We start from the raw sequence: 20,630 nt of genomic DNA, 5'->3' as shown, positions 1-20,630 counted from the left end.
CTCCTCCCACGGGATTTCCTCAGCGAGAAGGCAACATCTTGCACCTTCCCATTGCCGCCGTTCATTTCTTGCACGCCCCACTGAGAAAGGGTAGGATTCGTGTCGAAACAAGAACATAAGGCTGTACTAGGAGGGCAGCCAGCAGGACGAGCAACCACGTATCTGCATCTAACCGCTTTTTGCTGCTAACCACAAACACTGTCGTGACACAATGAGTAACAAGGATGCATGTGGCACTCTAAAGGTAAAAGAGGAGGACGCCTGCCTTCATCCCAACGACCACCAGAAGAGCAAGACGAGCCCAGGAGACCCACGGAGCAAGCGCGTGGACACCCTGCCTCTTTTCCAAACTGCTCTGCAGAATTCCAAGAACTCTCATTTACAAGGTCTTGTAATGACAGGATGAGGAGTAAATGGGATTAAACTGGCAGAGGGGAGATTTAAACTAGGTATTAGGAAGAAGTTCTTTACAGTGAGGGTGGTGAAACACAGGAACAGGCTGCCCAAGGAGGTTGTGGATGCTCCCTCCCTGGAGGTGTTCAAAGCTAGGTTGAATGAGGCCTTAAGGGACCTGTTCTAGTGAGATGTGTCCCTGCCTAGGGCAGGGGGTTGGAAGTAGGTGATCTTTGAGGTCACTTCCAACCTCTTAAGAGGAAGTTCCTCTTCTCTGGATGAGGCACTTAGTGCCATGGTCTAGTTGATCAGACAGGGCTGGGTGATAGGCTGGACTGCATGATCTTAGGGGTCTCTTCCAACCTGGTTGATTCTATGATAACTTTGTATTGTAGTGCACTGGATTTTGTATTGCTCAACCTTGAATCATTATTGCAGGGAAGTGGCTAATTAATCCCTAGTGGAATTTAAAAGACAAGGTGATCAGAGATATGGTTTGGCAGCAGACATGGTAGTATTAGGTTAATGGTTGGACTCAATGACCATAAAGGTCTTTTCCAGCCTAAACAACTCTACCATTCTCTTGTATCCTCTGCAGTAACAGTGAACCATTCAAGTCTCACTTTGACAACATCTTACTTCCAGAAACCCACTTTCGCTATTTTGTGGTAGTAGCTCTTCAAGCAGTCTAAATTGCCTGTCTGCAACATGACCTTCTTTGCACAAGGCTCCAACATATTCAAAAGCTGCACACCTGAACACCCATCCCTTGCTCCATTTCAGAGCCACCTGCTACACTTGTGCTCCTAAGGGTCTTTTCCAGCCTGAATGCTTCTGAGATTTTGTGTCACCTAATGTAGCTTGTCTCCTACCAAATCACGTGGCAAGGACTTCTGTGGTCCACTAGTCCCACACTGTACCATATGGCACTAAACTGAGGCACACAATTTCTCAGGGACTTCTTTTTGCATCACAAACATGATGAGGAATGCAACCCAAAATTCCAGTCATTCCTCTCCCGCAGCAGTGGGACTTGCATGGCTTACTCTACAGCATGAACACAGCTCTGCAACGGTGTTCCAGTTAATCTCACCTCTTTTCAAGATGACCTGTCCCACTGGATCTATCAGGCTTAGGTGTATTTTAATACTTGCTAGGCCCCGAAACAGGCAGACTTGCATTCATAATGGTTTTCAGAAGACTGAGTTAACTCAGCACTATGGCAGGACACAGGAAACATCAATTAACTAGTGCTCTGGTATCACTCATGTCAATCCTGCGTATGAATTCTCTCCGTGTGCCCTGAAAATGAAGGAAGGGTAAAACTAGGAGGCACAGAAATTACCTAGGAAACATTTTTGTTATAAAAACAGGTATTGAGACAAACAGTTGCACTTCTGTAAAGTATAAAAGTGACATTTTGGTTTAATGCAGTTAGCACCACTGTTCACTGTTCAGCATATACATCTCCACTCACATGACACGTTGATGGTAGGAAAGCTCTGCCTACAACGTTTTTTTCCTACACTTCTGAACTCCACAATGGCAGGCAATCTCTGTCCCTGGCATGCTTCCAGCTTCATAACCATAATCCCACGTGAGTTCGGTTCCAGCTTTCACGTGCCTAAGGAACAAAACACTCAGTCAGCTTCTTTGAACTATGGGAAAGACTGCTGTGCTTACAACTGGTCACCAGCTGCTCACATACAAACCCCAAAACCTTAGGGGCATGTTGTTGGGAGAGAGTCAAGTGTCTCTGGCACACATATGCTGCTTTGCCTACCAGAGCTATGGAGAGTGCAAATACCCTCACCTCAGACTAAAAAATACTGAGCAATGTGAAGCGGTCTGAATCTAAACCAACTTGCTCCAATTCTGAGGCTAAATCTAGGAAACAAAAGTAAAACATCAACAAACAAAAAAGAGAAAACACTTGAGTAAATACAACTAAATGAGAACACATCCAATTCTGTTGATTTTTATTATGTACAGTGCATCACTGAGGTTGGAACATATCTCTAGATGCACTGCTGATGAAGACTCATGTTTGATGTGACAAGATGTGCACTATGTGCACAAAGCTTACGACTCAGAACTAAACACAGGCTCCTCATGAATGAGCTTCTCTGACGATATGCAAGAGAGAAATGTCTAAGGTATAGGAAATTCATTACTCAAAGTGTCAATTTAAGTACTGGAGACTAAGATGCTGAGGGACAACTGAGGGAAAATTCAATAGAATCTGAGTACAAAGAGGTAATTGTATGGTATCTCTCACTGGATATGACATTAAAGGACATCCAATGGATCACCACACAGCACACTGAGAACAAAATGAGAACTCTTCAAACAGCACAGAATTGCAATTGGACTTGCTGCCTTAGGATGTTCTGGAAGCCAGAAATGTGGAACAAGTGAAAAGTTGAGTGGGCAATTTCACGGAAAATACACAACTAAACTGGATGGTCTAGAGACAGTTCTTAATGCAGAGAAGCTGTTGAAAGGTGATTGCCAGAACACAACAGGGCCATCCAGAGGAATATTCCTTCCTCCCCAGATATCTTCTGCTGATCACTATCACCTCCCTCCACTGGCCTCAATCTACACTACATGCTTCTTTGCAGAGGACTTGAACACGAAAGACCAGCTAAAACAACTTTTCTGATGTATTTCAGAAGTTGTTGGAAGCCATTCTCACAGTGCCATCCACAGTATCTGTGTCAGTGTGGACTTCACAACCCTATGCAAGGTTCCACAGAGGACTGGTGTTCCCTGGGGTCACTTTGGAAAATACTCCCTCCTCTCTACAGTAAGTTTTCAGCTAGTAGTCCTGGCATCACAGGCATCAGTTAGCTTCATTTATAGAGTCTGTTGTTCCTTTCTCAGGAAGAGCTGCTGCCTTCTTTTGTCTCACTGGCACAGCTCTCTGTATCTCCCTTTCTGCCATCCACTAATGGCAGACCTGTGTCTTTTGCTTTCAGAGCGAGTTTATAACCTTGTAGTATCTTAGTGCTACCTCCCCAGAACACATTGGGCTACATAAATTCCTGCTTCTCCCAGTAGCTGTGAGAAGGCCTGGAGCCAGTTTGGCTCACAAAGTCTCTCATCCTTAAGGCCCTGTAGGATGCACCCCTGCCCTATGGGACCCAGACACAGCACTGGGAACAGTGAATCTCTGCTTTCAGAATGACTATGCTGGGTTAAGCCTGCTTTTCCACTGAAGATTATCACTCAAATGGGTGCATTAGAATTAAGCTTTTCCACTTTACATTTCAGTGCAAAACTGAACTAAAACTCATTAGTGGCAATCAACAGCTGTATTCCTTCAGTCTTAGTGCACAATGAAGTCACCAATGAGAAGGTCATTTTATGGCTGCATAATCTAAGCATCTGCCCCTCCTTCACATTATTTCTCAGTAACTAAGAACTGCCTTTTTTCCTAGTGCCCTGAGAGAAGAACACTAGCATTCCAAAACTCCACCTGTTTGTGAAGAATGCCACCCATGGGAAACTTCTGTCGTGAGTCTCTACAAAGACGCTCTGTGCGAAGAGATTCGGGCAACAGCTGTGCTGTAAAACAGAGTATTTGACTTAGAAAAGGTGAAACACCTCATCACTGGCTGAACAACCCATTTGGTGTCAGGTATCTCTCACTGCTAGTTTTCTTCCTTCTCCAGCCCACATGGTGGGCTAATACTCAGTGCCACTGACATGTCTGCAGTAACTCTGTCTTTTCCACAGCATTACTTCCATTATATTATGAAAGTCACGTTGCCTAGGAAAACCAAGCTCTTTTAATAAGCTGTCCTCCAGAAATTTATGGTGAGAACTGGTCTTTGATTCAGGATACACCACAAATAATTTGTAAGTGACAGATATACCTTGCTGTCAGCCAGGGCAGCAGTGCTAAGAAGTACAGATAAAATGATCTTGTGTGTTGGCAAAGAGATACGAGATATGAAGGCTCATTCAGGTGCCCAGAGGAATACAGGTATGGTCACTGATGCAGAAGATGCACTACTAATCTTACTAATGCTGCATTACCTCTGCAGTAAAGAGCACCTTAAACATACGCAAGAATTTTGATTTAAAACACATATTTTAGCTAACTAAGAGAAATAAGTTCCTTGCAAAGCACATGCAGTTTTGTCTACAAAACATTTGTCTTAGCTGGAGATACTTGGTATCTCACTGCTATTTCTTGGCAAGTCCAAATGAAGAATTATTTAGGACATCTGTATGCAGTACAGAACACTTATCCCAAATAAGGACAAGCTAGAATTTACAATGGTTGGTGAACGAAAAACGAGACTGAGAGAAGGCTTGCAATTGAACTAAATGTGGCATTTGCTTCCTGCACCCCTAAAAAGGCTGTTCAAAGATTCAGGACAAAGTTCTCTCCCATTACTGGAGAGTATTTAGCTTAAGAACCCCGGGGGTGCCAAAAACTACATGTAGTATGTAGGGCACATCACCTCATGGAGGCACTACAGCGGACATGACCCGACCTGCTGTTCCATCACTTGGAGTGCAGGAAGCAGCACATACCCTGCCTTGTTGTGTGCCTCCTGCATCCATGGGGTTGGTACAAAAGCTTTCTATGTTTTTATTTAAGCTAAGACAACCAAGAGAACACAACTTTTTACTTACATTAAGAAAACGACCCACGTTTCCTTCTTTTGTGGCATCCAGTACATAACCATTTTCCATGTTAGCTTTCTCCTGAGACATCCTGTCCTTACCAGACTCCTCACAAATTGTCCTGTGTTTTGACTGCCTGTGGTTTTCCTCTTTGCAGTCAGTTTTTAGTGGTACATGTTTGGATGGCTTCACAACACCTGTGTCATCCAGCATGCCTGATTCGCCACAATCAACACTATGCAGAGACAGGCTCTTTCTTTTGCATTCTGCTTTGTCCACATTAGCAGACTCAGTTCTTCCAGTTCCCATCAGACGTTCTTCCTTCTGCTGCTGAGCAGATTCTGTCAATGCATACAAGTTATTTTTCAACACCAGTTTAAGGTCAAAGCATTCCCTTTGTCTGGCTCTAAACCACCCACTCTTTGTTCTCCAAAACGTAGATTTTTGTTACAGTCTGTAACACAACTGCCCTTTCCCAGGGCTTTCTCAATCCTCCTACAAATGGCCTGCTGTGATGCCTAAAACATTTGCTCAAGTCTACTGAGAGACTGTCTTCTAAAATCCCACAACAGATTTATTTCTTCCATATAGCTTTTTACCACTGTTTTCCACATTAATTCTTGAATCACACACTTAGAAACAAGACGCACATGCCAATAGCATCAGTTTCATGCTGCCTCTCCAGCCTGAGGTCCTTCCACCCCTGCTTTATATCCTGTTCAGTTTTTGTTGACTGGAACGTGTACTGGGTGTGACACAGGAAGATTTGCACACCTGACTTTGCTACAGCTGCCTGCTACTTGAGAAGCTGTTCCCAGGACTGTCCAAGCATGTCCCAAGATGAACTCTGCAGACAAAAACATGCCCTGTGCTAGTTAGCACACTGTACTATTCAGAGCAGCAATACTGTCTGTTCTGCTGATCTCTCTTAAGACATCTTAAGCATTATGTAAGCAACATTTTGTTCTGAGAATAGGCCTGCTCACACTTAAAGATCAATTTCTACATTTCAATTCTACCACACTTGATGGGACATAATTGTACTGAGTGCAGTATTTACAGCTCTGCAAACCTACTTTCTTTTCCTTTCTTTGTTCCACTGGTTAGTTTTGCTTTGCTTGATTGATGAATCTGAGAACTATTATCTTCATCTGAGCTGGCACTGTGCACCAGTGCATCAATTTCCTTCAAACAGAAAAAAAAAGATAATGAAAAGGCTGTGATGTACTGTTGCTGTACATAACTCTGGGTCAACACAGGACAGAAAGTGGCTTTTGGGACTCCAGAGTTGAATTTTCAGACCTACTGCAATGTGTGGCTGTGGCTGAGGTTCAGAAGTCCATACATTTACTGAAATACAACATTTACCTTACTTTCAAATTATTCTTCAGACAAACCCAGAAGGAGCTCTGAGATTTTCTTCTCTCCCTATGTTATCACAAAAACATTATCACTCTGGCTCCCTAAGCCTGCAGTTAGAGATGAAGGAGAAGAAAAATTTCTTCTGATTCTCAAGGCCAGAGTGTAAGTGAAGGGTGGAGATGGGGAACACTGTAAAAGCAGTTAGTGCTGGTCACAAGGAACATGTTGCAAGATTGATAATGAAGAAAGGATGGGGTGTGTATGGCTTCCAGCATGCCAGCTCAGCTCAGTGTGACACAATCTTATGAAGATCATTGTAACTACTTAAATATGTAAGTTAAAAAGGTTAAAATCACCAGATACATCCAAATCAGGGAAAAATTATTATTTTAAAGCCACTTATTATTATTACCCTTTTTAGCTGGTGGTCACAAAAAGTTCCAGACCTTCTTGTGGTTGTGATAGTTAAATTTCTCGGATGAATTCTGTACAGAAAGGTCAAAAGGAAATTATGAAAGACAAAAAGACCTATAAGTAACTCTCACAACACACATGTCTTTAAAAATGTCTAGTTCATAAATAACAGACTATGCCATATAGCAGAAATGGAAAAAGCTGAAGTAAATCTCAATCCTTCACATGAGAAGGTTCAGGAAGGCCAGAAAACAGTATGTGGCATATACATTTAAAACATCTAAAATCATATTCATTTGGATTATGTCTGAGTGCAGTAGAAAAAAACAGTTCTGAAACTAATCATCTGTACAATGTCTAGCAATAAGCAACAACCCTACAGCCCTTAAAGTGCCCAACATTTATACGTGTCTTGACACAAAGAACCACTGTGCTATGGACAGCAGCGACAACTGCTACTCTTCAAGGCTTTAAGATTTAAGGCCCTCTGTAAATTCAAAAGGTGCAGCAGCCACAAGAAGTTGTGATACTATTAATCTGTCCTTATAAAGGCAACCTGGTTGGGTGAATGACATTATCATGCTTAGCATACTAAAGTACTCTCAAAGGTTTCTCAGTTCAGCTGGATTGTCATTTCTTGAGGCAGACTAACAGGGGGTTTTGTCACTTTTTTGATACAGCCAACAAGCAATCAGGTTCATTCTCAGGAAAGGACATTTACAAGACTTAAGGTAGCAGTGCAGACTGAGCTTCCCTTGGAATCATTAGCAACAACATTTAGGAAAAGTAAAATCTAGCTGATTGCCAGTAATGATGTAAATTACAAAATGAGGTTTACAAGATACTTAAATGCAAGTGAGAATATACTAGCAGGTGTTTCAAAAAGTTGCCATTTGCTATTTCATGGTGCTGGTCAAAGATCCACCACAGTTTTCTGCTATGCAATGAGCAAGAATTTGCAATCTCTTATGCCTAGTATGAAACATTTACAAAATAGCATGGCACAGCAAAGAATAAAGTTTAAGTGAATAAGCTTCCAACTGCCTTTTGAAAGAACTACAGCATGACATTGACTTTGTTAGGTTTAAATTTGCTTCGGCACACTTACAGAATTGATTTATTTTTGTTATCCACTATTTGAAACACAGATTCCTCCTCCTCAAGAATGTCACTTTTGCCACTCTGCACTAGTTCAGTTAGAGAGTCTGAAAGATCAGTGTCAAATTTCCTTCTTTTGGAAGAATAGCCATGGCCTCTGTCATTCACAACACGCTTCTCTTTCAGCTTTTGACCAGGATCTCCCAGCACTTGAATTTCAGCTTTGCTCATTAATCTGCCTGGAAGAAAAGGAAAATAATTTTGTTTGTTCTCTAAGATGGATCATACCCACTTACATTTAAAAAAACACAAGAACGTTATTTGGAAAGACAAAATAAGAATTCATTTATACTGAAGGAAAACTAGCCCCAGCACAGGATGCACAAATTTGTGTGGGAAAAACTGACAGACAGAGAAAAACAATCAAAATATTCTGGGGCAAAGTCCATCTGTCACCATCACGCTGCAGAGTTCTTCAAGGTTCTCTGTCTGCTTGATCATCTTGCAAGTTTAAGATTAGACTGACTCACCTCTTTTCCAAACTTGCATTTTACTGGTTCTTAAAACAAAATAATCCAGGGCACAAGCCACAGGAGAGGGAGAATTACACTACACAACTTCACCTTATGTTACCTGAGTAAGTACAAACAAACGTCCCCTTGTCGATATCATCTAGGCATCGGACACCCCAGCCTTTCTTCTCCGTGTTGAATACTTGCAACCTGACTTGAATGCCATGCTGCACCACTCTGTTCTGGCACATCAGCTTGTCACAGCTGCACAACACACTGCATTCATAAATTCTGCCAAGAAGCAGCAAAACAAAACACAGTATAACAGAATGCATTACCAAAATGAAGTTGCTATTATTAATTTCCTCCCAGAGCATAATAAAGCAGATGACTGAAAGAGATAATGACTCTAGCTCTGAGGCTCGTGATGTTCTTGATTGCTGACTTATCAATTTTAAGAGTCTGTCAGCCAGATTTTGGTATATTTAGACAAGAAAATATAAATGCTAGCTTTGTATTTTACGTGAGTAAACCAAAGAGATGCAGAAATCCATGTAAGTACCACATTCTATGCTGGAACGGATTTTAGCAAAGACAACCTGCCTGCCCCTCATTACAGCTGTCATGAGTTCTAGATTTAACAAAAGTATTTCTACAAGAACTCACAACTGTGCCTTTTTTAACCCCCACATTTGCTTCTGGGTTCATCAGCAGCTTTAACTCTTCACACTAACATCATACAGCAACAAGGGACTGAAAGAGGCTCCTAAAATCTGTGAGTTCAGCCCCTGGCTACTGTGGAGAGCTACCTTGCACAATTCCTCTCCTAACCATCTGAAGGTTATTGGCACCTTCCCTAGGCCACGTGTTAATTAACTGGTGCCATGGTCTAGCCTTGAGCTCTGTGGTAAAGGGTTGGACTTGATGATCTATGAGGTCTCTTCCAACCTTGGTGATACTGTGTGAATACTGTGAATAATCCATGGGAAAGGAAAAAGGGAAAGGGCACACTTGCAGCAGTAGGATGGCTTTGGAGATTCTTAGATGAATCACACATCACCACATCTGGCAACAGCAGCTGGTAGATATTTGTTTGGGATTCTGGTCCTAAAGAGAAAATCAGGGGACAACATATAGGGCTAAACTCAAGCATGGCTACTGATACCCACTTCTCTGGTTGATGTGTGCTGTGATGGTCTTATGATAGTCCTCCTTCCCTTGTGGCAGGCTTCTTTCCCCACCCCCTTCTTCCTTTGCCATGCCAGAAGGAATGAGCATATGGGCCAGATACAGCCAGAGCTCCTGGATCAACTAACACTATGTTACTCTTCACACTGTTCCTGGACCTTGAAACAAGCTGCAGTACAAGAGCATGTTTTTCCTCCTATTCCTCAAGCCACATCTGTTACGTTTTATCATACTGCCCTGACAGTGAAATTGTGACAAAAAGGGAAGGTTTCAGTAACCCAGAAACTGTGGGGGTTTTAGGCCTGTAGCACTTAACACTACAGAAGTAAAATAAGAGCATACAAATAAAGCAACAGTTAATAGCTTAGGCTTTCTTACCCACTAGGCACAGGTCTCTCCAGTCTTTTATAACTGTATCCGTGGGATGTTTTACTACTTGGAAGTGGAGAAATTTTACTATGGCCTCTTGCAGTTAGCTGCAGGCACGCACATTTTGACCTAAAAAGTAACAGTTAAACATCTCAGAATGCATTTGGGATGGCGCACATCAAACATAAATCTAGGTAATTTAAAATGTACTTGATGACTATACACACACATCTCCACCAATACTACTCTCACACACCTTTTACTCACCTTGTTGTGCCCTTTTTAATAATCATGACCTTTCCATCCCAACCCCATTCTTCTGTCAAGCTCCTTAAAATGTAGATACAAATGGCTGAAGTACAACAGAGATTTACTATAAACAGGAACTGTCAAATAGATTGAATAAATTAATGACAACCATCCATTCTGGCACGGTATCTTGGCTAGCTAGCCAATACTAGTCCCAGAAAGTGAAGAATTTTATGCAGTGGAGTAGAAAACTCAATCAATAATGCTGGCATTCAGCATCTTATGTCATCAGAGCTCCAAACCCCATAGCATTTGCACAAACTTGAAATGCACACATCAAAAGCATCCTGACTCATGGGACAGCTCAGTTCAAAAAACCAGCATGCTATGTACTTCCTGGTCCCCATGGCTCAGCTGAATTTAAGCAAATTAAATTGTTGAAGCTTCATTACCCTAGGCTGTAATTTCAAGCTTTCATTAGGTCATGGGCAATTATACTGCACATCAGCATGACTGCTCTAGCTATAAAAAGTGTAAAATAGATGCAGCAGCAGATGACACCTGAAGGCAGAGATCAGGCAAAAGACAAACACCCTTCCAAAAAGGTGGACAAAATTGTCACCAGACTCTTGTATGTTAACTGTGGCAGATTCCCACAAACCAACATGCAGCCCAGAGGTACTGGGTTTTAGAAAACAACACTAAGAGCTACATCATTTGAACTGTTCAGATCATAAACACGTTCTGTGGCCACTGGGTTTTGACAAGAGGAAGCACAGAATATAGAGGTTGCGCTCTGTAACTTTCTGAGTTCCAAATGATCTGACCCCTGCCTGCCAATAAACCCTTTTTCTGCTGGCACAAGACTGTTCCTTCCCCACTCCTTTTCCGAAACGGAGTGATCTACTAGCCAGCTCCACCTGGAGGAAAAGCACTGCTAAACTGGGAAGAAAAGGAAAGGAACACAATAATGCACCTGTCGGTCATTTCCTTCCCTACAACACGTAGGAAGACCCAAGCTCTGGAGAAGAAAGAGTAGTGTCAGTCAACAGAGAGTATGGCATGGTAACAGATGTTCCAGTAGCATTGGTCTGTTGTTACCTGGCACTGCTTGGTACCGTGCACCTTCATTGCTGACACCACCTCCCCGCTATTGAGGCACCATGCATCATCTCCTCTGGGATTAGATTTATCTGCCTACCTGTCAATGCAGCCATCTGTGCAGTCACATGAATCAACAAACGTGCTGGAGAAATTGTTGAGGTAATATCCACGTGGCCACGACGCCCTTCGGTATTTGAAATAAGGTAATCTTGCACAGTCAAGATCATTAGAGAAGGAAATAGGCACAATCTCAGCCCCGTTGCTAATATCAACATCAAACACAAGGGGTTTGGGACTGATGATGTTCCTGCTCAACAGCACATAGGTGTTGAAAGAGAAGTGATCGACAAACAGAAAATTGCACTCTGTTTCAAACAAGTAATTCTGCACATCTTGAAAGCTCCTCAGACTTCGGCCACAAGGAGCTTTATAGGTCACATCCAGCGACTTAGAAAGGCAGTCTGCTTTTGCATGGCGTCTTTCAAAGTGGAACAGGATTGGTATATTAAGAGGATTTTCACCCTTGAAGGAGCCCACTGCTCTGTTGGCAAGGCAAGCACTAGAGCACTGGTGGTTCTGATACGTCAGGTTTAAAGGTGAATCTTGAATTTTCCTAGACTCTTCCTTATTCCTTGAACCTGTTTTTGCCATCTCCTCCTTTTCACTATTTAGATTGAAAAAAAGTAAGTAAATAAAAATGAAAGCAACATCTTAGACAACCAGTAAAGTACTCAGGTTTTTAGTGGTTCAGTATTACTAGGTCAGGAAAGAAACAGTCCATTGCTAGAAGGCCAAGGGTTTCACTGTTTACATGTGTTACTGTCCTAACACCATGTTAAGAATATTTAGTGTTGCTGTTCTAGTATCATATAAAGACATTCAGTGGCATCAAACCAGACAATTAAAAAGGCAACAGATTCTTCCCCAAAGGAATTTATATAGTTAAAACACAGAAAGGAGGAGTGGCTGAGGCACCTGGGATTGTTTGGTCTGGAGAGAAGGAGGCTGAGGTCCGACCTCATTGCAACTACCTGAAGGGAGGCTGTAGTGAAGTGGAAATTGTTCTCTTCTACATAGTATCAGGTGATAGAACAAGAAGAAATGGTCTGAAACAATGCCAGGGAGGTTTAGGTTGGATATTAGGAAAAAATGCTTTCCTGAAAGAGTTGTCAGGGATTGGAATAGGCTGACCAGGGAAGTGGTGGAGTCACCAACCCTGGAGGCGTTCAAGAAACATGTGGACATGGTGCTTTGAAAAGTGTTTAACAGCCATGGTGATGTTAGGCTAACTGCTGGACTCGACGACCTTCAAAGTCTTCAACCAAAATGATTCTACAGTTCCAAGAAACTAAGTCATGTGCCTGACAATCTGCAGTCTGTGAAAGCCCAAGAACTAAACTAAAAATTTGGAAATCCCTAGCCCTGCTAATCCTCATGGGTATTTATTCACCATCTAATAACCTGTTGTATTTTGCAACGTTCTCACAGAGTAAACCATGCAGATCAAGTATTACTCCTTCTAAAAACTGTGAGGATTCAATCTGAGTTTAAAATGTTGAACTTATAAATACAATACAGATACTAAAATCTCTCTCAAATGCATTGAAGAATGTGTCAAATGAAGAACTGGAATACTCTTTAGATGCACTGACCTGTCAGAAGCTTCAGAGTTTGCAGCGTTGTCATCTGTAAGATGCTGTAACTTGGATTTGGTTTCCTGGATGTCATCTCCATCGAACATATCACTTACTGAAAAACAAAACAAAACAAAAAACCCAACATAAGAAAAGGTGTTTTTTTCTTACAACCCATGATTTAACTTGCAATGGAACTTTAGTTACTAAAAAGGTAACTTCCAAAATACATTAAGACCAGTGAGCTGCTATGAACTGCAGTTAACAAAGAGCATGCTGGCAAATGCCTACTAAAAAAGGAAGCTACTTTTTACAGCTTACACAAAAGCCAGGTGCTTGAATAGAGGTGTCAGTGACTAGCTGACACATAACACACATGCACTTGCACTTTTGCTCCAGTGCCTCCTCTCTCTCCTTTCCCCAAAGGAGGTAATTTAGGTGTGCATTGACAAACCTGACAATACAGAAACACATTACGCAAGTTTACCATTTTCACAGACCACCAGGTGACCTGCACATGAAAATCTTCTGTGTGCACAGAGACAACAAGCATATGAAACACACAAATTTCTCTTTATTATTTGAGGTAAAATGATGTGAAGGCATTATGCCTAGTGGAGCCATGCTCAGGACAACTCTTCTTACTAGTGTGAACTCTGTTCCCCTGGTGTGAGCCAGTACCTGAGGGAACTAACAAAGAAGCTTTTTTCCTTTGTAATGCTAACAGGTTTCTTAGATTTATTTTCTTGATGTCAGTGAAAGGAAATAAGCTCCTGGTGAGTAAAACATGACAAATATCATCTATATGTCAAATAAATAGAATTGAAATGCACATACCATTTAAGAGATCACCTAGATTAGCTTCATTCACCAGTGCCCAGGCCTGCCAGCATTCTATGCAAAAAAATTAAACCAGACATAAAGTGTAATTTAACAGAGACAACGATAAATAAAATGACAACAACAAATAAAAGGGAAAACAAAGTGCAAGTCCTCCAGAGATGCTTGTGTCCTTGGCACGCTAATCTTGAGCACTGCAAGACTGAAACTACTGGAAACCATCTGCAGTATAAAGGACTGCAACACAGTCCTTCATACACTACAAACTACTATAAAATTACAACTCTTGTTAGTATTTATGAATTGGCATTGAGTAGCCTCCATTTTTTTGGAAAGCTGGTGGAATGTGTCCAAACACACAAAGGTCAGCAGCCTCCAAGGACAGTGATACACAGACACAATCTAATGTCAATTTCTTTCTTTACTTTGTCCTCAGATTAGTCATCTTCCAGCTAAGAAGGGCTGGATCTTGGCAGACCAAACTAATGCTACCACTACTGGTAGAAATGGCCTTCAGAGAGTATGAATATAGAGACCAACCTTGCACGGGGAAAGAAGTCTTGACTTCTTACCCCACGCAACAAACCACAGGATCACTGAAACATTCAGGTTGGAAAACACTTTCAGGATCACTAAGTCAAACCAATATCCCTACTCTATAAGGTTCACCCCAAATCATATCCCTAAACACCACATTCAAACTACTTTTAAACACATCCAGGGTCAATGACTCAATCACCTCCCAGGGCAGCGCATTCTAATGGCTGAAACATTGCAAGGTGAGACACAAATGTCAACAAAATCCATGTGGATGCTTTGGTTCAACATTTTTATAGGGCAAAGCACAGAAAAATCCAAATTTAACTATGTCACTGTGTCATCTGGACATTCAAGTTCAACTTCTATCTATGCACTGGTGTAATATTTTGTCATAAAAAAATCAAGATGTCAGAGCTAAGGAACACAACAAAAAAATCCTACCAACAGCAATGTGCCCTTGTGGCCAAGAAGGCCAATGGGGTCCTGGGGTGTATTAGGAAGAGTGTGCCCAGCAGATCAAGGGAGACTCTCCTCCCCCTCTGCTCTGCCCTTTTGAGACCCCATCTTGAAAACTGTGCTCAGTTTTGGGCTCCCCAGCTTAAGAGGCACAGGGAGAGGGTCCAGCAGAGGCCTATGAGGATGATTAAGGGACTGGAGGGCATGGCTTGTGAGGAGAGGCTGAGAGACCTGGGACTTTTTAGTCTGGAGAAGAGAAGACTTAAAGGGGATTTGATAAATGTTTATAAGTATCTCAGGGCTGGCCAGGAGGGGGACAGGCTCTTCTCATGCTCCCTGTGATAGGACAAGGAGCAACGGGTGTAAGTTGCAGCAAAAGAGGTTCCACCTCAACACAAGGGGGAGCTTCTTTACTGTAAGGGTCACCGAGCACTGGAACAGGCTCCCCAGAGAGGTTATGGATTCTCCTTCTATGGAGGCTTTGAAGGCCTGTCTGGATGTGTTCCTCTGTGATCTGGCAGGGGGGTTGGACTCAATGATCTCCTGGGGTCCCTTCCAACCCCTAACATCCTGTGATGCTGTAATTTACAGCAATTAGTACAATGCAGTGGGTATGGCTATAACAGTTTCAAAGTATCTTCTACTCCTGTACATTTTCTTGCACCAAAAGAGGCAGTAAAATAGATTACATTTACATGGGAGACTTAGTTTTGCAACATTTTCTGAATTAAATAAACCAATAAAAAGAAACCCAAGTACTGCTCCAGTCTTGCCATACTTCATATTTTGATCTAAACATAGAAAACTTTCTTACTCATTTTTTTATCCTAATGCTTCAATTTATAATAGTCTTCAACATTAAATACTACTTACATGATTACAATCCCACCCCCAAACTGAGATGAGCCTGAAAGGCTAAAACATCTGATGATAAAACTAAATGCAAGGCACTGCAGATATTTCATTACTTCTTAAGAACAAACATTTTGGTTTCCTCTGCTTAAGAGACACATTGTTTGAAAAAGTACACAGGGAAAATGAGAAAATGGCAGAACACACCCAAAATTATTAGTCTTTTTGAAGACCAATTTTAGAGTTTCTATCTTTTATAGCAGTTATATTTTTTAAAGTGCTTATAAATGCCAACTACTAAGTAATTCAAACTCAGAGATACCTGAGTTATGGCAGATATCAGATAGCCCTACACAAAGTAAGCCACAGTTCCCTTGCAGTCCAGCATAACCATTATATGGATTTCAAACCTTGGTCTGTGGCAGTTCCATTCTTGATCTTTTGCTTTAGGAACAGCAGCACATTTTGCACCTGGTCAAATATGAGGTCCACTCTTCTGCCTCCCAGCTTTGTCCAGAACGTCTTCAAATCACCTACAATAGAAACTTCTGTTTACAAGTCTGTACAGCTTCCAAGGAGTCTAAAACCACAGGTAGCTCCTAGCTGACCTTTTGAAAAAGCAGTGCTGTGAAACCACTGATTTGGTGCATTCAACATCATGTAATAAACTTTTATAATCAAAGATTTAAAAAAAATAGAAACGTGAAGAGATCAAAGTTCCATCAGAAAAAAATGCCTTTGCTGTATCACAAATACAAAAATAGAAATGTGAAGAGATCAAAGTTCCATCAGAAAAAAATGCCTTTGCTGTATCACAAATACAAAAATAGAAATGTGAAGAGATCAAAGTTCCATCAGAAAAAAATACTTTGCAAACTGTATCACAAATACAAAATATCAAGAAATATATTTAATATCTATATTTTAAAATATACATTCCAAAATTCCAGTAGGAAGTTCCCCCACTAAAGTTGCTCTCCTGACTTCTCACTTCATTTCAGGTTATTTCAATACAGTTACTAAGTCTGCATAGCACTGCTGGATAGATGACTTCAGAGGATGAGTGAAAGAACAGAGTTTTTTCTTTCTGGGTTACCAGTTATAATCTTGTGCAAGCCAAAGGGAAACAAAACATATACTACTACACACAGTGATCAAACTACCCGTTCACCTTGGAAATGTGTCCCAAGTTATCATGCTGTAGTGCCCCAAAACTCTAGCAGCAAAAACTTGGTTTTGCCTGGAGAAGCAAAGAATGCATATGAAGTCCACAGCACAATTCTTATTTCAAAGAAGACAGATGCCCACATCACCAATCTCCACAGTGTTAATGCTGCTCTCGTGAAACGCAGGTAGGAGGACAGGAATAAGCAGAGACAGGGCTCCTAATGCCAACTACCAGGAAAAATACCTGGGTGTTTGCTATAAAGGATCTGTAGTGCTGCTGGCTAACATCTTACACACACACACTATAGAAGCAAGCCACAACTATTGTCTTTTGGTTATCATTTCCACACTAGAAGTGGTACCAAAACCATAGACTACGTTCCCCCTTTTCTCCATAAATCCACAGGGTACCTTCAATCCTCTCCTCCCTGGAGCTGGCAAAGTTCTCCACTTCCAAACAGTCCCACAGTATTGCAAGAGGTGCAGTGACCAAGTCAAGCAAGGCATGAGATGACAAATTAAAAAAGGCTGTAGATTGTTTTTTCAAAATCTAATACAAGCAAATACTACAGCAGCTACCACTGCACACTGATGACAGCGAGAAACTGCCATCATCTTTCCAGGGGGCATCCCAGGTCTCATCCAGACCTAGCTAAAAGACACTCAAATGAAATACGTCATGCAAGGAAGAGCTTTTTTTGCATAGGTCATTTCTTATTATTCCTCACATATGAATCCCTCAGGATGATGAACCCACATCTTCCAGCATTTTCAACAGCTCCTACATAATTTCCATTTCCTACTGGCTTACATTTCTCTCTTTTGTAAACATTATGTAATGCTGTCAGTACAGGAGTACTGGAAATAAGCTCATTTACACAGAAAAAATCACATAGGATTTTTAGGTAAAATATATTACTGAATTTGCTTCTCAACAAAGGCAAGATAAAATGAGCCATCTCCACTGTAACAACGTTATAGTGATACAAGGCAGCCTTCTTCAATGACATGAAAATACCAAATTCCTGACTACCACCACTCAAGACACGGAGACAAAACCTACCTTACTTACAGGTTGCTACTTAGTCTTCTCTATGCTGTAACTGAAAAGCCTTTGCAGACCTTTCATTTGACTGAGAGGTTAAATTAAAACTGTTGATGCTTAGACGTTTCTCCCAAGATTTGCCCAATGACTGTTCAAAACTCTTATGTTTTTTAAGCTTACTTATTTTCTCTTCCATCCTCTGGGGCAGCTCTCTGGAGGGTAGTTACACTCTGTGAGGTATCGCTAGAGCCGAGGCCAGCTCAGGTAGGCAATGGTGCGTTGTTCTCCCTGTCCTCCGGCACCGCTGCAGGGCCGGTGCGAGGGGGCTGCAGACACAAGCCGGGCGGCCACTCAAGCCAGGAGTGCTACAACAGCGCTCGCCAGCGACGGACATGAAGTGCACCTGTAGCGGCGGGGAAGAGCCTCTCGTGGGTCAGGAACCACCCCGGCCTCGCTCTGGGACACTCGCACACTACTCGGCCCAGCACCTTCCAGCCACCTCTAGCCAACATCTCTCATCTTATCTGGAAACTGAGAGAAAAAATAAAGCCGTGCGATGCAGACAAAAGATAGCACAGACTCCTCACTACTCCCTCACGTACGCGTTCCCCGGAGCGCAGAGAGCAACGGGCTGAGACCTGGGGGAGGTCAGGCCGATCCCTTCCATCGGCTGTCAGGTCCCCCACGACTCCGCACCCGTCCTAATTTACCGCAACCCGCACAGAACTTTGCTGAACGACGGCGCGGCCCCAGCAACGCTCCCACCAGCCGCTCTCTTCCTCCTCCACCCCTGAGCCCGCCTCCGTTTAATGGTACCTGTGGGCGTCGCACGGCCCGGCCGGGCCGCGCTCTCCTGCGCAAGAAAGCGCGCTCCACCGCCGCTGCGACCGCGCACTGCGCCTCTGGCCGCCAGGGGCCTCTGGCCGCCAGGGGGCGCTGCCCCGCCGCCACCAGCCAGGCCAGTCCTACGCCTCGCTCTCCGCCGGGCTGGGACGAGAGCACATGCGCACCGAGCGCGGCCTGCCCCCGCGGCGCAGGCTAACCGGCAGGCACGGCGGGTGAGCGGGCCTCGAACGATTGGGTGATGAAGCCTCCGAGTCACAGCCACGCCAGGGGCCCGCTCCTGCGCTTGCGCAACCGGGGCCGGGCGGCAGGCGCGACGGCTGCGCGCCGGAGGCGGGTCGCACGTAAAGGACGCAACGCTTTTCTTTGTTACTATTGGCTGCAGCCGGGGTGCCGGTAGAGAGGGCTGGCCAATGGGATTGCGGCAGAGGGGGGCGGGGCGGGTGTGGCCCGCGGGAAAAGGGGCCGGCCGCGTCCGCCTCGTTGGCGGGCAGAGAGAGGGCGAACGGGAGTGTGCCGAGGCTGGCGCTGCCTCCTGGGTGGAGGCGAGCCGTGTCCGCCTCGCTGGCGGGCAGAGAGAGGGCGAACGGGAGTGTGCCGAGGCTGGCGCTGCCTCCTGGGTGGAGGCGAGCCGTGTCCGCCTCGCTGGCGGGCAGAGAGAGGGCGAACGGGAGTGTGCCGGGGCTGGCGCTGCCTCCCTGGTGGTGCTCGTTACGGCGACACAGAGTGGGTACTGTGGGGGTGCCGCCGTTGCCGCACGGCACCGCCTGGCCAGGGAAAGCAAGGAGCAAGGGCCTGGGTAGGCTGCTGGTCTGCTAGCGCCAGTGTTAGGCTGCCGGCATAGCCTGGCGGCTGTTTTGGGGCTGGTGCGTCCTGGCTGGCCTATGGTAGTAAGGGAGACCTCGGCGTGTGTGTGTGTGTGTGGGCTCGGTACGGAGTGAGGCAGGCTGTTGTGCTTCCTCACACTCTTAGCACAAGTGGCGTAGAGGCTAGGCAGTCCCCCGGCCCTTGCTGGAAAGTTACCTTGTGTAAAGGGGTCCTGGCAGCTCGTTGAGCTCAGTGGGGCTGAGCACAGAGGTGGGGAGCTGGGGAGAATAGGCAAGTTATTGAGGGGCATTCGGGCTTTTAGTTCAGTCTGCAAGATTAACATATTGGGTAATTGAATGAGTTGTTTACCTTCGTTGCTGGCCTCTGCCGTTGGCTGGTTGCAGCTGTACCCTGTGAAGTAAAATTTTTCATCAGTGTAATTACACAAACGTCTCTGTCATGGTTATGTAAAAGAGGGACAGAAAAGAGTCTGTAAAAGGTGGGGAGTGTGCCTTGGCATCACTTCTTTGTCACTTTTTACTACCACTTTAAACGGTGGAGATAAAAGGTAGTATGCTCAGATAATTGTCACTGTTTCTAATGTTGTGAAAAGAAATCCATTGAAAACATTTATTTACTTGGAGAGAGAGTAGGAATTGGCTTCAGCTATGGAGGATTGCTGCATTTACACGGCTTGGAGCACTGGTTGGACCCTTGATCTTCCAGAAGATTGTGATACCCAGCATCTGCTTTGTACTTTATAAAACCCTTTAACGTTTCTGTATACATGCCTACATCTCTGCCTGTTTGAAGTCTACTCATTGGCCTGTAGGTGCTGCCTGACGGAGACATCTAACAGTGCTGGGAACAGGGTATGCATAATACTGCTAATCTCTCAATAAAAATAGTAATTTATGTATTAGATACTTTTGTTTCCTCTTTATTTTCAAATTAGTGCTTGTTCTTGAAATAGATGGTGATGGCAGATAAAATAGTTTTACTGAATTGGTGATCTCTGTGCATGTGCAAGTGAATAATGAGTGTTAGATGTGGAATTACAGATTTGGTGGGAGGACTATGTTAAATACAGAGAAGATGGAGTCCAGCATTGTAATG

At 43.5% G+C, this 20,630-nt stretch overlaps 2 protein-coding genes across 6 annotated transcripts in view; one reads left to right on the top strand and one right to left on the bottom strand.

Moving 5' to 3' along the window:
* Positions 1-775: 775 nt before the first annotated feature.
* SETDB2 (SET domain bifurcated histone lysine methyltransferase 2) lies at positions 776-19,903 on the bottom strand. Of its 5 annotated transcripts, XM_064175886.1 has the most exons (15): positions 19,884-19,903; positions 18,045-18,395; positions 16,063-16,185; positions 13,802-13,858; positions 12,983-13,079; positions 11,428-11,994; positions 9,987-10,106; positions 8,532-8,711; positions 7,919-8,143; positions 6,809-6,881; positions 6,111-6,219; positions 5,044-5,375; positions 3,875-3,963; positions 1,871-2,017; positions 776-1,695 (listed from the first exon to the last, which is right to left on the bottom strand). In XM_064175886.1, the coding sequence occupies exons 2-14, from the start codon at positions 18,058-18,060 to the stop codon at positions 1,900-1,902; spliced, it is 2,106 nt and encodes a 701-aa protein (XP_064031956.1). In that variant the 5' UTR covers positions 18,061-18,395; positions 19,884-19,903; the 3' UTR covers positions 776-1,695; positions 1,871-1,899. The 5 variants fall into 5 exon arrangements, with proteins under 5 accessions (XP_064031956.1, XP_064031932.1, XP_064031966.1 ...); XM_064175862.1 differs by lacking the exon at positions 776-1,695 and having other exon boundaries at positions 1,783-2,017; positions 19,884-19,901; XM_064175896.1 differs by lacking the exon at positions 776-1,695 and having other exon boundaries at positions 1,783-2,017; positions 7,919-8,147; positions 8,542-8,711; positions 19,884-19,899.
* Positions 19,209-20,630, top strand: part of CAB39L (calcium binding protein 39 like) — a 56,957-nt gene continuing 55,535 nt past the window's right edge. Inside the window, exon 1 of the mRNA XM_064175972.1 lies at positions 19,209-19,433. The gene's annotated coding sequence lies outside the window, so the exon portion shown is untranslated. The remainder of the gene's footprint in view (positions 19,434-20,630) is intronic.

This window comes from Pogoniulus pusillus, chromosome 3 (assembly GCF_015220805.1).
Source record: "Pogoniulus pusillus isolate bPogPus1 chromosome 3, bPogPus1.pri, whole genome shotgun sequence".
NCBI classification, from domain to species: domain Eukaryota; kingdom Metazoa; phylum Chordata; class Aves; order Piciformes; family Lybiidae; genus Pogoniulus; species Pogoniulus pusillus.
This window is presented reverse-complemented; position numbering and strand designations above follow the sequence as displayed.